Source organism: Falco naumanni, chromosome 7 (genome assembly GCF_017639655.2).
Source record: "Falco naumanni isolate bFalNau1 chromosome 7, bFalNau1.pat, whole genome shotgun sequence".
Taxonomy (NCBI): Eukaryota; Metazoa; Chordata; class Aves; order Falconiformes; family Falconidae; genus Falco; species Falco naumanni.
The window spans coordinates 52,323,504-52,348,521 of record NC_054060.1 but is presented as its reverse complement, the minus strand read 5'-3'; the positions used below and the strand labels follow the sequence as shown (position 1 = coordinate 52,348,521).

General features: G+C 40.2%; 1 protein-coding gene across 4 annotated transcripts in view; it reads right to left on the bottom strand.

Annotated features, from left to right (window-relative positions):
- Positions 1-211: 211 nt before the first annotated feature.
- Positions 212-25,018, bottom strand: part of DCAF5 (DDB1 and CUL4 associated factor 5) — a 77,392-nt gene continuing 52,585 nt past the window's right edge. For all 4 annotated transcript variants that reach the window (XM_040602266.1, XM_040602268.1, XM_040602269.1 and 1 more), the window contains exons 7-9: positions 22,067-22,133; positions 10,908-11,035; positions 212-4,335 (exon numbers count right to left, since the gene is read on the bottom strand). In XM_040602266.1, coding sequence (XP_040458200.1) covers positions 2,527-4,335; positions 10,908-11,035; positions 22,067-22,133 — 2,004 coding nt within the window. In that variant the 3' untranslated portion in view covers positions 212-2,526. The remainder of the gene's footprint in view (positions 4,336-10,907; positions 11,036-22,066; positions 22,134-25,018) is intronic.

The window sequence follows — 25,018 nt, the reverse complement described above, 5'->3', positions numbered from 1 at the left end:
ATTTATGTGAGAAGGTGAACCCGCTGATTAGGAAGCCACAGTTCTTGTGTGCACTGAAATTTCCTGCGAACAAAAGGTTAAGATCGCAGCCTATCTTCCTCCTCCTGCTCGACAGAAACTGGAAATAACAAGCATACACACAGCATGGGAAGCCGTCTTTGGGGAAACCACAGCAAACCTTTACACCCAGAGCCTGTAGAGGAGGCGTGAACACCAGACCTGGGAACTTTTATTCTGCTCTTGAAAACAAACAAAAGAACCCAAAAGTGAGACCGCAAGGCATTTGAGAAAACATTGAGAAAAGATGACCATGTCAAAGGAGAGTGGAGATGCTCATTCGTCAGCAATCCGGATATTCTTCAGAGGAGGGCAGAATTTACAGCTGAGAAAATTTTCCAATGTAAAGAACATTTTAAAAATAAAATCATAATAAAAAAGTTTTGACTCAGCAACCTCAAGGTTTTGGCTAAAACCCAGCATTTGCAGTAAGGTGTTTATACAACTGAGGAGAACACTCCTATAGTGATCTTGATTGTAGTGATCTAACATATAATCAGTACAGAACAATTTTTTCAATAAGGTAACAACATAACTGCTTGTTCTTATTGCCGCTTTCACTCAGGTTTAAAAACATCTTTTTCCCTTTCAGCCATCTTACACACTTCATAAATGCAACATCATATGCTTATTCCAAGTTCTCACTTAGCAAAGCTGACCAAGTAGGGGAAAGCAGTCTATGGCACACAGTAGCTGTAAGAAAATTTTTCAGCTCATGCTCTTCACTCACCCTCCTACTTTCCCTCCCAACATCCCTTCTGTAGTGCTCCTTTACTATCATCACGTTTTAACAGGGCATCTTCCTTCTTTCCCCAGGCACCAGGTAGCTGTGCATATGAAATAACTATTGAGACCAGTGCTCCACAGCGGTGTACTGCTGGAGTCGAACTGAAAACAAAAATCTCCTATTCCTTAAAATAACCTAGCCCTTCCTCAGTGCTGGGCTTGAAAGCCTGTCACAATTACTGGGGTCAAAAGAAGCCTCCTCTTCTGCTGCCAGCACTGCAAAGCACAAACACATATTGTTTGTGTCCTTTATAGGTGGTTTCTTTTCCCTTCACACAATGACTCCTCTCACCTTGTTGCTAGGGGAGCAAGTGCAATTCCACCAACTCCAGCATGCCAGAACTGAGAAGACCGACTAGATACTCCGTCAAAAACAGAGCCCAGGCAAGAAAGGACTCTGTCCACCTGAACAGCATGCCGGTTCACGGCAGCCGGCAGCCAGAGCTATGCTCTTGCTCAAGTTCTGTTTGCCAGACTTGGAGTCCAGGTGTCCTCACACGTGGGAATGCTTCTCTGAAGCTCCCCCTTACACACCCCATGCTGTTGAATGCATCTGCCCATCTGCAGTTTTAAATATTTGCAGCACAGTGGTGGAAAATGAACCCCAACCTCCAACACCAATCTATTTTAAACTTTGGGCTAAAGAAACTGCTAAAAAAAAGCAGTTTTCAGACTTTACTAAGTGTTGCTGTTAACATGCAGTTACATTATCCATCCTTCTGCTATTTTCTGTTTGGCCTACTGCCTCCCAAAAGTAAGCACATGGGGGAAGGGGAGGGGGCACAGGCAAGACACATCCCAGCAGTTGGAGCCATATTCTTAATAATAATGAATGAATATGTGTTAAGCTCACAGAAAGGCATGTTTCAGTGCCTGATTTTTAATAGCTCTTGGTTAGAGTGAGGCCTACAGAACAACTTCCTCCTGCCAAGCAATCACATTTTAGTATAGTGATGACACCATGTTATTCAGTTCTTTTCTTTAAAAAAAAACCACAAAATTGAATGTCACCATGGGAACAGCCTAAAGTTGATTTTGGAAAGAGGCTCATTTCCTATAGCTTTTCTGTTGGCATAAAAATAATGTCACTGAACTGTATCCGAAGCAAGTGCTTTATGAAGTATCAAAAGATAGCAGTCAGTGCTGAAAATATCCTCCCTACGGTTGATTTTTTTTTTATTTTTTTTTTTAGTTTCTGAAGCAGAATAAAGGGCCCAGAAAGGTTTCTGCCCTGTTTTTCTCAACAAGAAACACACCCCAAGTTACCACCAGCGTGATCTAATTAAATCATTCTTCAGCCTATAATGTGTAATAAGTGTCAGTATGGAAAAAAATCCTTCTTAGAAGAACAATTATAACTTAAAGCGGTCATCCTGGTTGGCTGGCTGAACAAATGACACATGTTCACACAAGAATAATTCAGTCAACCGTCTTAATAAGGATTTACTTTAAACAGAACCTTGTATGGGTACACTAGACTCAGTCTCATTAAGGAGTAAGTTGGATTTTTATACAGCATGAACCACTGGCAATCTAAAACAGACCCACTGAAGAATGGAATGGAGAATCAAACGCAATGTTTCAGACCCAAGCTCTATGTGCCTTTAATACTTTCTTTCTCCTTTTCCTTTTTTTTTTTTTTTTTTTTGAGAGAGTGCACACTACGACAGACATTTGCATTTATCATGTTTTTAACTTCTTTTCTAAGGATGAACCCTCTGAATCTGCATCTTCCAACTCCGCTCTGTGTCTTTTCAGTCCTCCGAGAGACTGAGTGCTCTCACTGCCCGTAGGATGCAAGTCAGCAGTATCCTCTCTCGTGCTCACGCCGTAGCTGTTGCAGTCCACTTCAGACAGGCAGCAGTCTTTGTGCAAGGTCACACCCATCTGTACAAGGTTGCCATTATCAGCATTTGAGTGCACCTGTAGTCCTTGTGTCACAGTCTCCTGCTCTCCAAAACTCTGTCCATTGTTGAAGCATGAAGGGCGAAGATGCAAGTGGCCGTTATTGTGGTTAACACAGGAGGTGTCGAGGCTCCTCTCCTCACTGTCATCAGTCTGGTTTCTGGAGCAGTGACCCGACATGCTACAGATGGCAACAGTGGAGAATGGAGGGACCAGTGCGTGATGGCTTGATGCTGGTTGACAGTTCTGACTATTTTTCTGTTCTACAAGTCCTGCAGTCTGAATGCAAGATTCTTCGGTACAACTATTTAGCCCTTTGCAGTTAGCTTTTCCATTGAGCTTTTTAGTCTCAAAAGAATGCTCTATACCTCCGCTGCTAGCGTCTTCAGACGTGTTTTCTTGACTCTCCATCCGCCGCTGATTGTCACATTCATGAGCTTGACCATTACTAGAATTTTCTATCAAGCCACATTCTTTTAAAGTTTCTCTGTTGTGGCTTTCAGTAGAAAGAGCTGGGGAGCCTTGAGGAACTACTGAACTCAAGTTCCTAACATCTTCCTTACTTAGCGAGTGTGCTGTACTGTGCCTTCCACTAGTTCCTGGTTTCCCCTCGTCATTCTCTCCATCTGCTTTGGAGGATTCACCATCTTTGCCAGCTGAGTACGATATGTAAGAATAATGAAGCCATTTGTAAGCTTTGTAAATCTTTCTCTCCACTGATTCACTGTCTGAATAAGGAGATGTCCTTTCTTTGAGAACTTCTTTGTTGGCTGAACTCCTTTCTGGCGAAGAAGCTGGAGAAGAAGAGAGATCATCTACTTTGATCTGGGGGTAATCATAGATGTCCTCACCTATGTAGGGGGTCACACTTTCTGTGTTAGTGCTAGTCCTTTCCTCCTTTTGCACCTTCTGTCGGCGCCTCAGTGCATTGCGCTGCCTCATAGATGTGCGTCGTTCATTCAGTTCCTCTTCATCTTCTGTGCTGCTGCTGCTGCTGGAACTGCTGGATTCGTTCTCCTCAGGACTTGGGGACTGTGGCCGTGGGAAAAGGTCTGTATCTAGTTCTGCCTCACAGGTATTGTCATCAGAGTCAGACTCATTAGAAAGGGCCAGGAGACGTTTATCCTGATACTTCCTCAGTGCAGAGAGCCTCTGCTGACGGGAAGCCACATCTTCTCTGGCTGAGGGGGATGCAGTGGATCTTAAGGCCCTTAAGTTATAGGCAGTTTCATCAGACTCTTCAGCCACATGTGGTGGGGAGTGATGCAAAGAGGTGGAGGACTCTGACTCGCTGTAAGCAGAGCGTTCACTTACACCTGCGTGGAGCTGCAGGATTGTGCTCTCACTGAGGTCACTATCTGAGTCAGAACTCCAGCCCTCAATCTCGCGGCGCACCAGGGAGTCAAAAAAGGCCATCATCCGTGGATCCTCCTGAACTGACTGGTTGGCATAATCATGGGACAAACCACTACCACTATTCAACACAAGACTGATGTACTCTTCGTGAGTGTAGAGGCAACGTGAATCATCCTCAATTCTACCATCCAGGTCCCCTGTGCAGTCAGGCTGCTTGTAAGGACTCCAGATCTGTAACAGAAAACAAAAAAAATGTGCATGTCTTTGAATTCATAAACTATTGTAAACATTTGAAACAGAACAGTAGCACAAATACCCAGAACAATTGCAGTGCAGACTGTTTTTATTAATTTTTACCCCTCAGACTCATCAGTATTCCAGAGATGTAGGGTTTTTTCTCCCCCTTTACAAATGTTTTTTTTCCTGCATCTACTTCACCCATCCAGAACTTGAAAGCTCTCATACTGCAGATTGTCCATCATTTCAGTATTACATTGTGTAGTAATTTCTTCCAAATTGCAGGGCTCTATTTTTATGTAATAGGGGATGCTTACTCACTAACGGTGAGAATAGTTTGTTGCCTACAATACAGCCTTAGCACTAATGAAAGCACTTGTTTCCCAGGAAACTAGAGTTGCTTGTGCCAGTGATGTAGAGTAACATTTCATCCAGCTGCATAGTCAGTCACACCTGATCAGCAGGCAGCGAGCTGAATGCACGGAAGTGAAAAGCAGAGCTGCACTACTCCCTTTAGGGAACAGTCACGAAGAAAAGAAAGCATCCAACATCCTCTCAAGACACAGCAGTTGTTTTAGTTAGTGGAGAAAGGTGAAGAAGTGTTTTACTGAAAGCTATTTCTGACATGGAGAGAGGTAGTAACATTGCAAAGTGTAACGATTTCACCAATAACAACAGCCCTGACTGTGCTTTCCTCAGTTTTCCTGGTGTGGAGGGGAAAAGGGAAAAAGAAAAAAAAATCCCCAAAGAAGATCCACCAATAAGATCCATCAGTAAGAAACTGATAATCCATAGCAAACATAAGAGTTGGATCTCCTCACCTTTCTCAGTTTTACTCAGATTTGGGGACAATATAACTAAGGCTCTCATTGGACAACCACTATAATTTCATTCTAGATTGATGGTTAACATTTATGTACAACACTTACTGTAAGCAGAGCTAGTATATTGCTTATTCACAATACTGTCTTAATGTTCCGCTTATAAAATATCCCATTTCAGTCATGCTTTGGTTTTACCATGTTAACAAGCTCAGGGAAAAAAAAAAAATATCTATGCCAGCTGTCTATAGCAGGTTGGCCTTTTGGGATAGACTTTGGCACATACATCTAACTCTTTTCCCCAACAGAAATTAGTCAAGTTTTGTTCCAAGTAGACAAAACCGTGAACAAAAAGTGTCTTTCCTCTGTAAATGGGATAATCAGCACTCATCTCACAGATGCGTAGTTAACACATGCAACATAATCTGATACTACCACGACAAGCGTTATAGAAAAAGCCCATGAGAATGCCAGTAATTCTGCATTCAGAGATTTTAAACAGTGTATGGTAAGACTACACCTTTAATATTGGAAGTAAAACGAAATAAATTATCTTGCACCTACTTTTTCAGCACAGCCAAATTTAAGATGTACAAGTAACCTTCATTCTGGAATTCTCCCAAACTTGAATGCCTTTACTTTGCATCCTCTGTAATTTATGGTTAACAGAGCTTTCACATATGATCTGCCTATGCAGATAAGAGACACTATTCCAAAACGAAAGTGGCTGCAGGTATACCTTTTTCTGTACGGCAATCATCAAGCTGCCTTTCAGAGCAAAGACAAAGGAATTTTACATTGCATTACATTAGCCTGTTCCTAGGAACGTGCCTCAATATCACAGTGTGTTCGCTACTTGTACTTAATTGCTATTTTTATTATTTGCAGTACTTAAATTGTCTTCCAGTACAGTTCGTTAATATAATACTTGAAAACAGAATGAAGACAGTCTCCATTGCTTAGTTCAAGCACTGCAGTTACTAGATACGGGGCTCAAGGGACAAACATCAGGTTTGGATAAAGATATCAAAACCCAATCTAAGCCATGTAGAGACTTCCATCAACCGTATATTACCTTTTTGAATTCAAGAGAACACAACGAGTCTCTCCTTATGCTCTGATTATTTCTCATGCTACACTTCCTAAAGACAATGTAGAAGAGAGTCTTCTCTCGGTGGATGCATGAGAGAGATTGTCGATTTGGGGATACATCAATTTTTTTAAAAGAAAAATAGAACTCTGCTTGCTTAAAGGACTATTCGGAGTTGCTGCCTTCTTGATGATTTACCTAGCACACGTTCAGTACCTTCTCTCACAATTTGTCAGATGCTTTCCCCTCTTTGTCCCACCACTGAGCATTTCAGCGTGTAGATCAGATCTTTTTCTATTTAAGAAGCATATACCTTCTTATAAATGCTTCATACTGTATGCCTGGACAAGTAGAGTGGCATTCCTCAAACAGTCTTAGCAGTGTTAGATTGATCACTAGGCTTTATAATTTTTTTTTTTTAAGCAGGAGAATTAGAAAACTCTTAGATTCTGTATGAACTAATAAATGGAGGAGAGGTAGAGTCTGCTCTGAAGTCCCACTTGGAAAGATCTGGGTTTTAATGAAAAGTCATCTAAAAAGGTACATAAAACATGCACAGAGAGATTCTGCATCCTTGTTAGTGCTACCAAGTCTTTCTGCTAACTCTGCAAGCATCAGAGAAAATACAGCAATGTTAAATACCGACAAGATAGCTACAAAGAGTCTATAGCAAGGCTTTTTCCCTTCCGAGACAGATTTGTTCACAAAGGAGGAGCAAATGATAAAGAGAATTCAAGGGAATTCAGGATGAATACCTGTTTGTACAGGATCAGCTGTCTCTGTGGAGACTGATATTCCTACTTTCTAGACATTTTGCTATGAGGGATTGTGAGGGCCTGCCAGAGTTGCACAAAGAAATTAGACTAAGACTCTATCCTTGGCAGAACCAGGAAGTCTTTAAACTGGCAGCAACTGGTCCAGTGATCCCTGTGACATCTGAAACGTGCTTCTTTGTAAATAGAATGTCTCTTGTCTTTTTCTCATCCTCTGACTGATGCCATGTTGAGGAAGAATGTGAGCAAATTGGAGAAAATAAGTTGGCAAATCATCCCACTGAACAACACTCTATCAAGTTCTTTCTCTGTCAGATTACTCACTGATGCCCTGAGTACAGATATAAAAATAGGAACAGAAACAGAAAAGGGGAGTGCAAAATTGGTTCTTTACTTCAGCTGAGATGCTTCAGAGAGAATCTTTGAATCGCTTGTATACCATGGTGGCAAACCCTCAAATTTTAAAACAAAAAAGTAGTTATGCTCATAGCGTGAGAATAATTAAAACCAACTATATTAGATTATCTGATTAGGCAGAGGCGGCTAGCCACAATGACATTAATCTGTCACCATAGCAACATGGGCAAATAGACTTTTCTATCTTTGATATACTGATGATTTTTAAACAAATGGGACCTACAGCAGCTGTGCTCAGTTACACAGTATTCCATTTCCAATACAAAACAGTATTTTCTTTCTGAAAATCCTTACACACTTTATTTATTCTATCTTTTCTGGAACTGTCTTCTAACTGCATTGCATTACTCTCCACAGCCCTCCTCTAAGCCCCACACATCAGAGGGAATGGCTCATTTATTTCTCCCACAATGCAATTAATTTTCCTGCCAGCACATCCCAACGTCTCACACACTTAACCGAGGGGAAAGTGGTATTTCTCTGTTTTATATTGCTTTAGCCCTCATGGTGAATGCTTGCTGCAAATGATGATTTTTAGTTCACAGCTGTGCTTTTCCATACAGCTTTACTGAGGTTCAGGTTTCTGAAATGGAAGGCAATGAACAATTCACCTGAGTTGATGTGTCCAGCGTACACTGTCTGGAGTGAAGGCTTCTAGTATCCTTTATTTATGAGCTTGCTGAGTCTTATTTTAGGTTTCTGAAACCTCCTCACTTGGATATTCACTGTTCCACCCCCTGCATCTTATCAACTATATTCTCAAACCTAGCAGAAATCAAACCCTGAACCACTGAGTTACTGAATTATATTCTTGTAGGTGCTGTACAACAAAATAAAACCAAAGCAAAAAAACCTCATAACCACAAAGGTCAAAATCATTTGTGTGAATACTATTCATTTCAGCAGGGCTAGACCTGAGATGAATTTGTATCTCATTTGCAATCAGCATTAAAATAGCAAGTGTGTTGGCAGAAGCACGTGGAATTACTGAATGGCTTGTCTGTATCATGCCTTGATGCTGCTGCTATCAGTTCCTCACTTCTAGAAGTACTAAATTTAGGGCAGCTAGTCTAAAAATTAAGGACTCGGATAAACAACTACTTACATCCACATTTTTAATTCATCACAGAGTTTCTAAAATTGAGGGTATGGAATATCAGCGAACCACAGTGAAGTTATCTTCTGTGATTTAATTCCGGAAAGATTTTTAGAAGACACTTGAAGGACAGTAAGAGGAAGGACACTTCTTAAAGAACTGATTAAAACAAACAAACAAAACCCAACAAACCATAAAAAAAACCCTAACTACAATTTTTATTTATTGCTCTTCCTCTTGCCACCTCAACTTCTCCGAGCAAGCAATCAAGCAATTACATGGGGGAAAAAGGACAGCCAGGCAAGGGAAGGACTGGTCTTCCCAGCTGGGTTTAAGGCAGTAAATAGCCCCTCGGAACTGCTGCTGTTGTTTTTCCTGTTTTGCCCTTCTTCTAGTGGCAGTTACTAGCCTCCAGCCTATCTGTAGAAGTAGCTGGAATGAAGAAGAAACCACCATTGTATGGTCACCCGCAAACTGCTGTTCACGAAGACAGTACTTTTTTAAAGAGTGAAGTCATGCAGATCAGACAAGATGTGAGCCTTAGAACAACCTGATCCCCAAACAAAGCCCATTACAAGCTGAGACAAAATGACATACAACAAAGGAGTAAGAAGTTCTGGCTCGCTAATAAAGTTAATACATTAAACACCTTTCCCTTAATTTGTTTCTAGCTTACAATGTTTGGGGAATTCAGCTCCTTCAAAGCAACTACATGAGTTTCACTGCACATACTGTGACACACCAGGCATTCTCTTCTAAGGAAGCATTCAAGCAGAGGTGTCTTTGAAAGAGTTACACAACCTGTGACTGGAGCCTTAATCGAACTAACCTTTTAATCACTAGGCAAAAAAATAACCCTGCCAAAACCCTAGCAGAAGTACACAAAAGCAACACAGGGGATGTTTATACCAATGCTAATCCAACAGTCTAAGCACACTCACGCAGGAAGGATTCATAGGGTGAAGGGTCAACAGATCTAAAATCCAAAAGGGAGAATTCAAGCTGCATGAATCAAGTTCCCAAAGCAAAAGAAATGCCTCTGGCAAAACCGTTGTTAAACGGTGGCAGTTTGATTACTTGGAAATTGAAAAAAATCAGTGACTTGGTAAGACTGTTCAATGCACTTTTGTTCAAACACTGTATTGATAGATTTGTGATCAAACCTGTCAGAGGGACACAGATGAAGAAAGAAGTAGAAAAGCAAACTAAAGTACCAGTGGAAGACAGAAGAGAAGGAAAGCTAAACTACAGTCAGAAGCCAACTGCTGACAATACTTGTAATGCAAGTGATGCAGCCTGGCATTGGGCCATGGTCCCAGGATTTTGGGCCAGTTCTGGTCCGTAAGTGGCAGACCAATAAAACATTCCTTTGTAGGAAAAGTTCATTCAGTCATCTTGTAGGTGACTGAAGTGTTTACTAATACTCAAGCAACCTCATTTAGTGCCACACGCAGGTAAGACTTTTATGAAGTCATTCACCAAAGTTAGAAGCAGCATCAGTTCTCATTATCCTACTTAAAAATTAAATCATTCTGGTTTCATACATCTTGTTGATAGACCTAAATTATAGCAAAATTTCTATGGCAGCAGAATGTAAAGTACATTAGTGTAGCATTTTTCTGCCTCCCCACCCTCAACCTCTGCTGCTAGAAATGACAAAAAAAGTTACTGCCTTGCTCACACAGTATTGGCTGTCTTTCCTTAATAAAAGAAAGTTTCAGAACCTAACAAAGTTTTTATCTCTTTACATTCCACATAAAAAGGAACAAACTTTCTAAAAATACTGTACATTGTTAGAGGATTAAAAAAAAAACATATCGTGGAAGGTATTAAGTGTCCTGTTTCCTCTGGAAGCCACAGGAAAGTATACTGAATTGATTCAATGCAGAAGTGTGTACAAAAATTATAGAAGGGCTCCTGAGGTAGCATTTGCGACAAATTCAGCTAGGTCAGGCTAGGCTAAGGCTCAACAATAGTCTTTGGAGAGATTTTTATCAAATTTTAGCCTAAAGTATCAGAAGTCTTACAAGATTATATTACATCTGTGACCAAATTCTCCCAAAGAATGACTGCATGATATTTCAGTTATATAAGGAATGGAACTGGAAAAAATTTCCTTTTTGAAGGTAAAAAACTAGGAAATTCTGATCTTATCCCCTATCTCCAAAACCTTTAAAACTGAAATGGATTTTAAAGTTGAAATGCCCAATGAAAAATCTGTGTCAGTTTAGCCAGCAAATGAGACATACCACTTTACAAAAGACCAAGATGAGAAGACAGGATGGGTGTGGAAAAGAGCGATGCTGAGGAAAACAAAGCATTTCTTCCTGAAATATTGAAAGAGCACATTTTCTGATACTTAATCTTACCTTTATAATCTTTTCAACGCCAGAAGAACAGATCATGTAAGTGTGAGGATTAAACCGGACTTGGTTTACAATTGACCGATGACCTTTCAATACCATAAAAGCACCATTGACAACTCTGCCAATGCCACCTAGGGGAAAAACAAGCACACACTTAAATGAATAATTAAATCTTCATATTGCTTTCATTCATAATCATTTAAAGTCATATTATATTTGACAATGCACTTCAGCTTTATTTTGCAATATTTTAAGGCCTGTGTTAGCTGCAGAATTCCAATTTTACGAGCAATGCCGCTATGAAAAGCTGCAAGTTTGATGAAAAGCATCCTTCCGGCAAATGAGGCCTTGGAGGCCAACTCTGATTCAACTATCTAAACAAACAATGAAAATTTTGACCTAATATGACAAGTATGTGAATAAGAACAACATACATACTTAATGAAATCACCAGTGAAACCACAGTGCCTAAGGCATGACACTGCTTACAGTTTGTAAATTTGAAGCAGAGGCAAATAAAGAGGTTCACTTTTTTAATAGCTATACTCTTCTTTATTTATTTTTTAAATCACCAATTCATTACTGTCATAGTTGACTCTAGTCTGATGGATGGGAATTTAAAGGAGGCAATCTTCAAGGCTACAAACTGAGTTACTAAACTACAGCTGTATTTAGTATAGCTTTGCCTAGACCAGTATCTACAACAACTCAATATTTCTGTGAATCAAGCTTAGAGAGGGACCTGAAATAATACCATCTGACCAGCGGGTTATATCATGCTTTGTCACAAGGCAGGGAATTAGCTGAAATGGAATGCTTTTGTACTAATGGTAAAACTCAAAACAGAAGCCAGACAACTTTTCTGCTTGGTCATTGACTCTTACTAGGTCTATACACCAAAGCAAGAAACCGTCACACAGTGGTTTTTTTATATTAACAGACTCACATAATTCAAACCACAAATTTGCTAAAATGCACACCAGTGTATCTGAATAAACAAGTGTCAATCAACATGCTAGGACTAACATCTACAGTGAAAAAAACCAAAATATTTCAAAGTAGGGAAGTAAAAACTCAAAACCACTTCAGAGGAAAACAATCACGCTATTTACAATTTCAAAGGTCATAAGAACACCTTATAGAAAGTTAAAATAATTTCATCAGCTTCTGTGCTACTTACAGTTGTCTTAACACTAAACAAGTAAACTTTATGTTCTTCTTGCTGAAGATGTTTGCTATCCTCCTTTGACCTCAACAGGAGCTCTTTCAAGCTGAAATAGCTGCTGGTTTAAGCCCTAAGTCCAATGTTGAACCACCCGTCTTTTAAAACTGAGTCAGAGTTCTCCTGCAATGCATGTTTCTCAAAGAAAAGCTTGCATCAACACCGCAGGGTAGCAAGATACAAGGGTCAGGGAGAAAAAAAAAAAAAAAATAAAAGAAAAGAAAAGAAGGCATTCCTCCATCACCTTCCATTTGTTAGGTTACATAAAGACCTGCAGCTAGTGAGCTTGTTGTTCAGCCCCTCTCCTCTGAGAGATACTACTCTATCCCTTTCACTCATTATAACTACATTCTGAAGACCAGACTGATGTGTACATTGTGTACAAACGATGATACAGATTTAGAAATAAGGAGTCATCCAACTCCTAAAAATCTGCAGATAGATCTTTTTATTGCTTCTGGAAAGAGTTCTGTTGCACAAATCAATTTTTGCAGAGCAAACTGCAGTCCACGGCACTTTGGGATAGAAAGATAATGTGCTTGAAGAAGGGAAAAGAGATGGCGAATAACTCCAAGGACCAAAACACATGGCCTTTTTAAAGACTTTGTATGTAGAATGACGTCTCATTTAAAAATAAGAAAACTTGAAAGGGACACTATCACTCTAGTTAACTTGTTCTCGTTTCAGTTTCACTGAAACTACATTGAGACAGAGATATCTGGAATGGTTCTTGTTTGGGTACATTTGTATTTTCTGTAAAGGTTCAGAGGTAACTTAGTGCCTTCAGCAGCTGGAGCAAGATTTCACCAATGTAAGCAAAGTTGACTGAGAAGTAACTGATTGGACAGCAAGCTCATTAAATGCCAAATTGGGTTCTTTTGATTTTCTTTCCCATTTTATGAGATTACTCATGTCCTTTTATTCTGCTCACCCTGCTAGACATTCATGACCACATGTATAGCTGATGGCAAGTTGCCCTACTCCCACAGCATTCCTTCCAGTCAAATCACAGTTGTCAATCCAATTCCATCTATCAAGCCAATGGTAGATGGTATTATCAAGTCCAGTTCTCAACACGTTTGTCTTGACCTAGCAGACGATGCTCCAGGAAAGAGGGCCTCAGGAACGAAGAGACGTTTTGCTTAGGAAATGTTGCCAAGTAATGCCTAAACCAAGTTTTAACTGTCCATGGACTCTAGCTGCCTGAATTTAGTACAAAACAAGAACTATGCCCTATGAAACACTTACAAAAGAGTTAGAAGTTAGAGAGGCAATGAATGAAGAAAGAATTATAATGGAGATGAAATACAAATTTAGCACACCAATATCTTTGGGCTGCGTTTCCAAGTCAGTTTATCAATATGCTAAGAGCACTGGATGAAAAGTACACGGCATGCTGTGTCTAGAACACGGCTCTCCCTAGGCTGTAGTCAAACCCAGCCAGCGTTGGAAGCCCAGAAAGCCAATCATATCCTGAACTGCATCAAAAGCAGCAAGACCAGCAGGCTGAGGGAGGTGGTTCTTCCCATCTGCCCCGCTCTTGTGAGACCTGACCTGGACTTCAGCTCTGGGGGCCCCAGCACAAGAAAGACATGGACATGCTAGAACGGGTTTGGAGGACGGCCACAAAAATGATCAGAGATGAACACCTCTCCCATAAGGAAAGGCTGATAGAGTTGGTGCTGTTCAGCCTGGAGAAAAGAAGGCTCCAGGGAGACCTCATAGCCACCTTTCAATAAAAGGGGCTTGTAAGAAAGACAGAGAGAGACTTTTTACCAAGGCCACTAGCAACAGAAGAAGGGGCAAAATTTTAAGTTGAAAGGGTGTACATTTATACTGGATATAAGGAAGAAATTTTTAACAATGAGGGTGGTGAGACACTGGAACAGGTTGCTCAGAAAAGCTGTAGATGCCCCATCCCTGGAAGTGTTCAAGGTCGGGTTGGATGAGGCTTCTTGCTCTAGTGAAAGATGTCCCTGCCCTTGGCAGGGGGCTTGGACTAGATGATCTTTAGAGGTCACTTCCAACCCAAACCATTCTTTGATTCCACGATTCTACAAAAGGAACTCCGAAGATATCTGCTTTAATACTGAAGTTTCCTAAATTCCTTCCGTTAACATTAAAATCAGAGGAAGCATAGTACTAGAACATACTTCACTCCGCTTAGAGTTAAGGTGAACTTCCCTACAAAGCCCCTTAAAACAACTAACTGCCCAATTACAAGAAAGTCCCCCAGGAGCAGATTACTGCAATCACAAATCTTAGCAGTCGGCTTTTCCCAGTAGTACAAGAGGCTTTAAGTATTTAGACCAAGAAGTATTGACTCCAGCAACACTCTGACAATCTTTGTGTCAAATATAACAGACTGTCCCAGAACCTCATTTTTGGACACCGCCTTGCTTGATGCAATTTTGGTCTACGTGCTTTAGCAGCGTCTCTAGGGAAGTGCTTAAGGCAGAGCCTTATCCTCACAGCGGTCCCTTCATTTTACAGTAGTCCAGCAAAGCTGGTACGGTGTTACACGTGCGCCTGGGTGGCAGACTGTGCCTGTGTCCAGACTTGCCTGGACCTGGAATCCCCCTGGTCTCCCAGCAGAGGCTGAGCTGCAGCCATACAGCTTCTAGCCATCTCACAGTGTGAGTTGAGTTTGCTCATGCCTGCTGGCAAAAAAAGGTGCATCTGTACATTAAGTGGAGGCTGGCCATAAACTGCTCAAATTCCTGAGGCCATCTTCCTTTTTTCGCGTGTAACAATTCCTATTTCTTTTTGGTGTCTTTGCTTGAACTGGTATTTTCATTTGTATTGTTTCAGCAAAATTGACCTCTGCTATCACAACAGCACTCCAATTTTGCTTCTGAGGTTTAGGGTTGTTTTTTTTTTAGAAGACGGGGGTGTTGTTTGTTTGCTTTTGAATTTAGTGGCACGCACAAGTCCTGCAATTGCTTTTAGCACGGCAGCTTTTATATTCTTAGATAGTTACCGCGTGTATAAGCAGCACTTATACAGAAGCCATTAGCTTTCATACATGTTATTAATAGTATTATTAAAAAAAAAAAAAAAGAAGTCTTCAAGTCTTCAGAGGCTGATTATGCAGATTTTAGAAGGTTTCTAACTTTCTAATCTCTACTAGACTGGAGGGATGGAAGGAAGCTGGTTTTGCAATACTTTCCAAAAATTGCTATGCTTAATAACAGTTTAGAGTAGTGGTTCAGCGTTTTTAGCTGTGCTGGTTGTTGGTTTTTTGGTCAGCTTTTATTTGATACACAAAATGAAATATCAAGAAAATCCCTCTTCCTCTGCACCGTGCAAATAAGTGCTCCAAAGTGAGGCAATACAAAGTCTCAAAAAAAAGTCTTTAAATAATATCCTGCTATAATATCTGGAAGAAGGCTAAATCTAAAGTGTACATTTTAAAAGAGGTTTCCCCTACACACATTTGACAAGAATATCATGGCAACACAAGGCCTATCTACAGGCTGCAATGAAGACAGGAGGAAGGAATAATACAATGCTTTGAGGTAGTAGATGTCTACGAAGTTGCTGTACTATTTTAGGTTTTAAATATTATGCTAATGAAATCCTTGTTAATTATTCAGGTTTGTAAATATTTATGCAAATGAGTTGACATTTCACATATTGAGAACATGCTGGATGGTATATACCAACACATTTTAAATAACACTGGTAAATCATAATGGAGAGTGAGATACTGGGACAGCAATCTGACTTGCCATGTGCAAGTTCCATAACATGTATCGGTGTTTAAAAAAACCAGAAGAATGAATTATTTGAAGGATAAGGAAAAAAGGGAAGTGACGGATTATTAGAAAAAGCACCCTAGGACAGAAATCCTGTAAGAATGCAGACAGCCTCTAAACTAATGGAAGCTGCATCGTTCCAAACATCTAAAAAACTGTCAAAGCGCCAGAGAACTTGCTGGGATAAGGAGCAATCCTCCACTGGCTCTGTAACAGAGGAATTAAACGACCTCATTAAGAAGACGACCCTTCTATCTAGGGCTCTGAAAAAAAGAAAAAAAAAAAAAAAAAAAAAAAAAAAAAAGAGTCCCACTGGTTGTTCATATAAGGTAGAAATGTTCTACAGACTAAAGCATAACTTCATACAAGCCTTGTGAATTACTCAAAGTGCTGAAAATTCCTGAGAAGAACCAGATATTTGCAGCTGCTGCCAGTGTGCCATAGCATACCATTCCACTGTAGTACTTGGCACTACAGTGGAAAGCTCATTTAAAATTAATTTAGTTTTCATTAATAATAATCCAGGACACATTTAGACTGTAGGCCACTGCCCCTGCGTTTGGATCCTATGAGGTCACGATGCACTAATGGAAAAGAGATACCATAATTTGGAAAGCAAATGCACAGCACAATGCAAGCAAATATGCATAGCATATAGGACCTCTGCCTTCAACGCATCAGATTATGTTTAGACTCTTTAAAAAGTCTCTCTCTGGTCGGTCACACACCTGTAATTGTTTTGTACAATGCATGCCAGCAGATGGCTTTGCTCCTCGGAGACCTGCCTGTGGAGAAGCTACATGGAAATACAAGCACTCCTGCCCTGAGAGCACAGGGCCCTCCCTTCCAATGGGATCAGGAATCTTAACTCCAGCTCTAGCAGCAGCCAGACCAACTTCCAGGTTTCTCAGCAGCACAGGGAAAACTGACTTTGGTTACAACAAATATAGGGTGACAACAGCAAGGGTTGGCCATGATCCTTTCTCCTTCCAGCATGGTAAGAGGAGACAGTTTGGAGGAGTCACCAGGGGACTCCAGCTTCGTACTTCTGCTACTACAAGACAGAGCGAAAGGGAGTGTCTCCCCATAAGAAAGCAGCTCCAACTCTGTCTGCGGGCTGCTTCCCTTGTCACCTTCGAGCCCACCCTCCACCTCCCAGGCCAGGTAAAAGCATCCGTGTGGCCTTGTAGAGCTTTAGTGAAAGCACAAGGAGCAGGCTGGTGTCAGCACTTGCTTCAGGCAACCTGCTCTTCCAAGCAATCACCCACTTTGCCTAGCCTACGGCTAGAACCAGCCCTGTGGTGGTCTTGTACCTCTGCAGAAGTTCCAAAAGCCAAAGAAAAAAAACCATATTTAAATATCTAAAGACTACGCAGAAAGCTGTAGTGGTAGTAGCTATTTTTGGACGTATATTTTCTCCCTTCTTTTGTTGCTGCTAAATATCTGCCTTATCTATCTATGCCTTATCTATACCAATCCTCCCACTGTTGTTATCACCAGTAGAGCTGAAGAACAATATGAAAGCTAAGACAAAATTACTATAGAAATAAACTTTGGCACACACTTTCCACTCTGTCACTCTCCCAGTCTGAGAGAGACTGCTCTTTCTGTGCGTTTAACTACACAGGTCACAATGTTTTTTACAGTGTTACTGGAACTACACAAATTACCAACAACTAGGCTTTCTGAACACGAAGGGACTAAAATAAGTGAAATTATCATACAACCAGTAGCTGGGGGGTTGGGTTTTTTTTTTAAATGGCAGTGTGAAAACCGCTTGCCTGTGCATTTGTTTTGTACTGGTAGCTGCAAACATGTTCAATACAATAAAGATGAAAAAGCTTTGGCACAATCAGATGGATAACTGCTGGGGACTAAGGCTTCTCCAGTTTATCCCAGTGCTCAGTGCTACCTTCAGCTTTCTATTGCTAAATTAGAAATTAAACAGGTTAAGAGGCTGGTGAGAGAAACACTCATGGATGCTGAATCTTGGCTACAGCACTACAAAGCACCCAACACTTCCTTGTTTTCTGATAGATGCCATCTAGCTAGGACATATCCACAGGTTTCTGGTATTACAATCTACATGACGTGGAAACCAGTCCACTAAATTCCACTAAATACAAAGAATCTCTTCTACACTGCTCCATCACTCACTTGCTGTGATAATCAAAATAATTGTTCCATAGCACACCACGGTCAACACTGACCTGAAGGAAGAGACAAACTACAGTCTTAAACAGTTTAGATCCTAAGACCACAATTCAGAAAAATATTTTTTTAAAAAAATACAAACCTTCCAGACCATGCTCCCCATTGGGCCAGATGGCTTCTCCCCACCCCAACCCAACTGGTGTGTGTATATATATATCTGTATATATATGCATGTTTCCCCTTATATAAAAAATCTCAGAAATAGCTAAAGACATTAAGAAACACTTAATCATCTATTATTCATCTTTACTTATCAGCCTGGAACTTTGAGAACTTAAACCACAAGCTGTCTCAAATGAGATAACCCTGTTCAAATGTTGTGAAAAGATCTATTGCTAAATTCTTCAAGCCTAAAGAGGTGTCCGCACTTACAGGGACCAACAAGGAGAAAAAAAGGGAAGAAAAATTGCACCAATTCTGCTGAAAATTGGTGCAATTTAATTTAGTAACTGGACCACAATGACAGGCCCTTTCTTGCTCACAGTTACAAAGACAGAATTAAAAAGGGGTTTTGAAATGTAGTTTGCTGTTCTGATTTAGTGAAGAAGCTTTCAGAAGTCTGGTGACAGCCTGCTCACGTAAACTGAAGGTTCCCCAACCGTCTTCTCAGTCACAACTAAATATCATATCCCTCACACAGCTTCTCTGAGCAACATTTCAAAAGCAAGAAACAAGCTCCGAGTTGCAAAGATGATTCAGAGTAGTGGGTGAGGAATGTAAATTCTATTTTGCAAAACATTTGGTCTACTAAGCCCTCTATTACCCCACAAGACATGTCAGGTTCTGTCTTGAACAGGGATTCTTTACCACTAAGAAAGAGATCGTGTTTATAGGAGTCAGGTTTGAATACTGCCTAAAGTACTTGTAAGTTAACAGTCTTGCTGGACAGATTATGTAGAGCTGGTGTCTCTTCTCACTTCTAGCCTGCCTTGGCGACACGTAAAAGAAACTCAGGACTGCTTTTCTTCTGCCAGACTACTCTATTAGTTTTGCTAGAAACTCTGCCTCTAAGAAAGAATGGGATATGTACTTTAAAGAGAAAAACTGGCTAACAAATTCACCAAACAATCAGCAATTACTTCTGAAGCACAGTGGAAAGCTGGTAGTACTTGGATGGAGGAGAAGGTGGAAAAACACGCAAACTATTCTATCGTCAAGAAAGGACAAAAGGTGGTAAGAAAGCAACTGACCTTGTGGCACAGGAAATTCTGGCCTGTTCAGAATAATCTAAAGTTGTGGAAGGAGACAGCCAATAAAACTCTTCAACAGAATAGCTTCCTAAGCAACTTAGGAAATACCTTTTTTCACAGAACTCCCCACCCCAAAGTAAATCCTGTCTAATAACTGGACCAAACAAAACCGCTGGCAAAGTTTCCAGCTAAAGGGCAATGATTCAATGCAACCTACTGGGAGGACACCTCTAAATTAAGATTTGAAAAAAAACCCAGAATTTGTTCCATTTTCCTGGCAAAATACCAACACAGGTAACCACATTCCTCCAACCTGAAATACACTTGCAGTTGTCTGACTGGTGTGTTCCCACTTTTCTTCATCTTTTGTGTAGTACTTCTGCTAACCATTAGATAGCTAGTACTTACTGTGCACCTGTACTTAAGCAAAATAATCTATTTAAGAGTTGGATGCAGCTCTGTTAAAAATCTATGCCTGCAGAAAAGTTGGTATTTGCCAATAGCTGATATAATTTAAGAGAGTTGTATCATAAATATTTATAGCAACACAATGTCTAAATTCAACTGGAAGGTAGAAAACAGTGAAGAGATATTTTTATTTAAAATACCATCCAACGGTACAGGACATTACATCATCCTGTCTAGTTTGTGCAATATTTCAAATGAAAGACCACATTCCACCTCCTCAGGTCGGAGACCCAAAGACACTCCTATTTTAAGCTAGAACATGAGAAGCAGTAGCTTTCCAAGTCTCTGCATCCTTACAGCAAGACTCTCCCAAGAAGGAAGCACAGCAACCTTCCTAGCTAAACAATTGTTCTGAATTATAGGATGAGATTTAACAAAGGGTATTTCACCACATTCAAAACAGGCACAACCCTTCAAGAAAAGCTGAATGAAGAACTTCAATAAGCCCATCATACGTGCTGTGGATGCCTAGTGAGTTATTTGCCACAGAAGCTGTATCTTTAGGTCTAACAAAACAAAGCTGGTGAGTTCTCCTGAAGTGTTTCCATAAGAGAACTACTCAAGTTACAAGAGACTAAGACATACACACTGGATCTTCAGAGCTCATTACGCAACCACTGAGGGCAATTGACATTAAGTAAATAATTTTGTAACTGCAATGTTGCAAGTTTACTGACACCCTTCCTCAAGTTACAAGACCCAGAAACAAGAAAGCTGACCAAAACACATATGACATTGTTTTGTGGTAATTTTAGCTATCGCTCCTTGTGCAAAGGTTCCAAATAAAAAGTTTGTCAACTACAGCTGCCTGGGAAAACAAGTTTTCAAGAACATCACAGCCAAATAAACACAAACCCTCAAGTCCAGAATTTACAAGTGGAGTCATGACAAGTGTAGTAACATGCATAGAATGTAACTCTGCAGTCCATACAAAAACTTACAGATAAATAACCAATCTCAACGTGTGTAACCTTTGTTTTAACTAAGAGGAAATTTCAACAGTAGTAGTAAGCAGTGTCAAATGTAAAAAAAAAATCATACAAATTAAAAGGAAAGCAGGGAGAAGTCTCTGCAAACCCTACATAAAGATAGAGGTCAAGGTACTGATATACTTAGCAGGACCATCTTAGAAGACTTCTGGACTGCAACACTAAATGTTGGTTAAATAAGCAATCAAAAAGTTAGAATGACATTTTCCTCAAAACCCTGCCATTAACCAAATTTTTTAGAGGCTAGTTATCCTCTCAGCTGTGGATTACAGAGCTATGATTAACAGCCTTTGAAAATGAAACAAAATATTTTCATTTTACCTCTAACACAGCTTGTAATTTGCTCTCACTGTTGCTAGAGCACCTGAGACCACAGGATAGCACTCAATTCTATGCAATACAGTTGTAATGTACAGTCTAAACTGCTGGAGCCATTAAAAATAGAAATGGTAGTACATTTCCTAAAATCTTGTGTCTTTCAATCAAGATTCAACACCCTTCTAAAAGAGAACAGCGATTTGTTTCAACAGAAGAGATATGTTGATGTTGTATGGCTTAGAGCGCGGTATTGCCAAACACTACAAAATACTAGATGGTATCAAATTAGGCACTGACCAACTGTGGCATCCACAGCAGTACTGTTATAGCCCACACATACTGCTGCTTTACTTTAACATCCCCCTCCTATAGTTTCACACAGAGTTGAGCTAGTGCTATTTGCTTAGCATGTCTGCCCCAGCATGGGAAAGGGTCAGAAATGAGTCAGAAGTGGTCATTTCCACCAGCACTGATAGCAGTCCTCCACCCAGAAAGTAACAGATCATAACTGCTCTGCATTAGAAATCAGTGGGAGGATTTTGGTGTAAAAGGAAAGAAAGAGGGGAAGAGAGGCCAGCGCACTGGAGCTGTAACAACCAGTCTGTGAATGCAGCACCAGTTTATGCTGCAAGCTTCTTGTGAGATGAAATATCTTAGTAACATGATCCTAAGTTCCTCAGTGAACTCAGATCTGCTTAGAAGCAAGTGTGGGTAGACAAGAGGGAGGAAAGACACACCCTGCTCCAGCCACAACTTTTTCTCTTCAAAAGCTCATCTAGAAGATTTAAATGATCATAATACGAGAAGAGAAATACAATTAGTATAAGATTGCATTGGCGTTGTTAACCAGAGACTGGATTAGGTATTTGCAAACTCTTCCCCATCCAGCCTTCATCAGAATTGCTCTGATTGTGAGGCTGAGTGACAAAAGCAATTTTTCACATTTTTCAAACCCAACTAGTATTTGTCAGACACCTGTCCCATCCCAAACAACAAAACTTACCTGCTTCTGGATCTGGAGGAATCCTCCACATATACAAATTGAAGTCATCAGAGCCCGAAAGGATGTACTGTTAGGAATAAAAATAAAAGCAGTTTACCAGAAAGTATCACTTGAATTATGTCATGTTATTTTATTGTTCATCTAGTTTCTTCAAACCAAAAATGAGGGGAAAAAAGATAATTTGTATCATTCTTTACACCTTGGCGATCAACTTACCTTTAAATGGGGATATCTGCACCAAAATGTTGCATGAATATAATGAGACCAAAATTTAAAAGCATGCTTCATGTACCTGATGCCTACTGCCCAAAGCGTATGTTTTCTTTGCTAAATAAGGTTATAGATTTTGGTTGGCTTTAATACAAGCGTGTCTAGATCAAGCTCTTATATCTTGCAGCCTGCAACTCTGGTCTTTTCTTAACATCAAAGTCTTTCATCTTTTCTTCTCATCTCTTGAACTACCACAGCAAACTCCATCAAACACATACCTAAGAGAAGAGCTAGCATGTCCATTACACAAAAGGCACAACAGATTAAGTCTGGCTTAACCAGTCTACTAAGACCATCAAAAGTCAGTCACTGAGGAAAACCTTGAAAACTGAACAAAACCAAAGCAAAAAATTCACTATCAGCAAGTCTCAAGTGATTTAAAAAAAAAAAACCACCAACAAAAGACAACCAACCAACAAACCACCACATTTATCACACTGTTCATTTTTTTCCTGGTTATAGTTACTCTGGAGAGATGGAAAGCTGCCATTTTTCAACAGTGCATGAAAGATAACCAATCTCTTTATTGTACAGAAGTTTAGGCAATATGCAATTTGAAGTAGCTTAATATACTACAAACATGCAGTAGAATAACAGGTGACATGTGACATGGTAAAAAGCTTATGCCTCTCAGTTATCAGAGGTCACAAACTGTGCCTCCAAGTATCTCTTCTCCAATAAACTGTACTCCCTGTCATTTATTTCTCCCTCAAATTAGAGATGAGATGACATGTAGTAGAGCCAAGGGAAGATTCCAGTTCTAGTTATACTGGTGTAGACAGTGTAAATAAATCTCTAGCCCTCAAGTGACTTAAGGCTTCTGCTTAATCAGTACAGTCAAGAAGCTGGGTTTCTCATTTTGTTGTTATTAGGGTAGAAGGAAGCGAGAAAAAGAAATGGAACAAGTCTGTCCCTTTTCTAACCTTTGATAGGAGACAAATTCTGTTTTGTTTGGCTCAGATATAACTGGTTTCTGTCATTCATCCTCCAGGGATACATAAACTCATCAGGCAAAGTAACATCAAGCAGTGAGGAGACAAGTCCTGGAATAACACAGGACTGAGAAGCAAATAAAAATACACACTAACACTGAGAAAATAGCTATAAATGTGCATATATTCCGTTTGCAATGCTAATTAAGTTAGTGCAGTGTTCAGATGTTTCCAGCCACAAAAATGCAATAACCAACCACTGAAATCCCTTCTCTGGTCTCCTACTATCACAGTCCAAGCATTCTTTTTTCTCTTATTTTTAAGGATGTAGGATGTCAGTAAGCAGTTATGAATGCAATTATGCTAATTTTCTGATAGATACGAAGCACTGATCAAACAGAAGTGCCTTTAAAAACTTGTGCACACTAGTTCTGCATCACTTATAAACCCATACTTTCCAAGCCAGAAAGTTATGTCTGCAAGTCAACATGTTCAAGCACTTAGGCAGCTTACCTCTGCCAAACTGACCTGATCAGTGCCAGAAATATGCGCTTTCCTTTCATTTGACTGCTCATAAATGTTAGCCCACAGCAGGCTGAGCCACTGTGCCAAAACTACACATATTAGGGCTCATATAGGCAACCTCCCAGCGATCAGAAAGCAAGCACCTCTAAAATGCTTTGTTACAGAGGAAACGCTACACAGGAAGAAAAAAAAAAAAAAAAGTCTTGTTTAAAGTTATAAAGATGTTGCACATTTTTAGTAATTATTACCAAATTGAGTGGCTGAAGCAGCAATTGATTTGCCTAGGACATGTGGGGGAAAATGGAGACTTCTAAAATAGCTAGAAAGCTCGTATCTTGAATTTATGATCTTAACACCCTTTGAAAAAAATAATAAAACGAATTCTAACAACTTAATATGAGAGTCATTCAGCATTTCACGTCCTAAATTAAACAAACCTACCAACAATGACAGGCCCCAAAGTGACAGATTTCAGATATCCTGCACCAGGCACAAAACAGAAAAATCACATTACATACGTGCAGGGAATAAAGTGTTTGTGAGACTCTTCAAATCAGCTTCCAAACTGATTTGCAGAGGAACACAGTGTATGCTGTAAGGCTCAATGGCTAACTGTCTAGGAAATCTGGTGCATCACTGTCCACTACAAAAGAACACACTACCTACAAAGACCACCCATCTGAATACACTCTGTTTCAGTTTGGAGATAGCAAAATTTAGAGTGCCCTTGCAGTGATGGGGACTAAAAGTAATTTGACTGCACTATCAACAGTGGAACCAGGAGGTCAAGTAAGTGATTATTACCCTTACCTGACCATACTTTTGAGGCCATACCTGGAGTATTATGTTCGATTTGGGTGCCCCAATACAAGAGCAACACTAATGAACTGGACAGTGCAGGAGGGCTGCTGGGGCTGAAGGCACATGACCTGTGAGGAAAAGCTGAAGGAACTGGGCTTATTTAGCCAGAAGAGAAAATGAAGACACAGAGTGGACCTCAAGAGTCTGTTTGAAGGAATACAGAGCAGCTGGGGACAGACTCTTCTCAGAGGCATGCAGTGGACACTCAGGAAGCAACAGTCACAAGTCACAGCAAGGGAAATTGCAGCTGAACACAAAGGAACAGCATGTTTAGGAGGAGCGTAACAAACGCTACAACTTGTCCCCAGAAAAGCAGTGGAATCTCTGCCCTTGCAGATCCAAAATTTACCTGGACAAATAATTC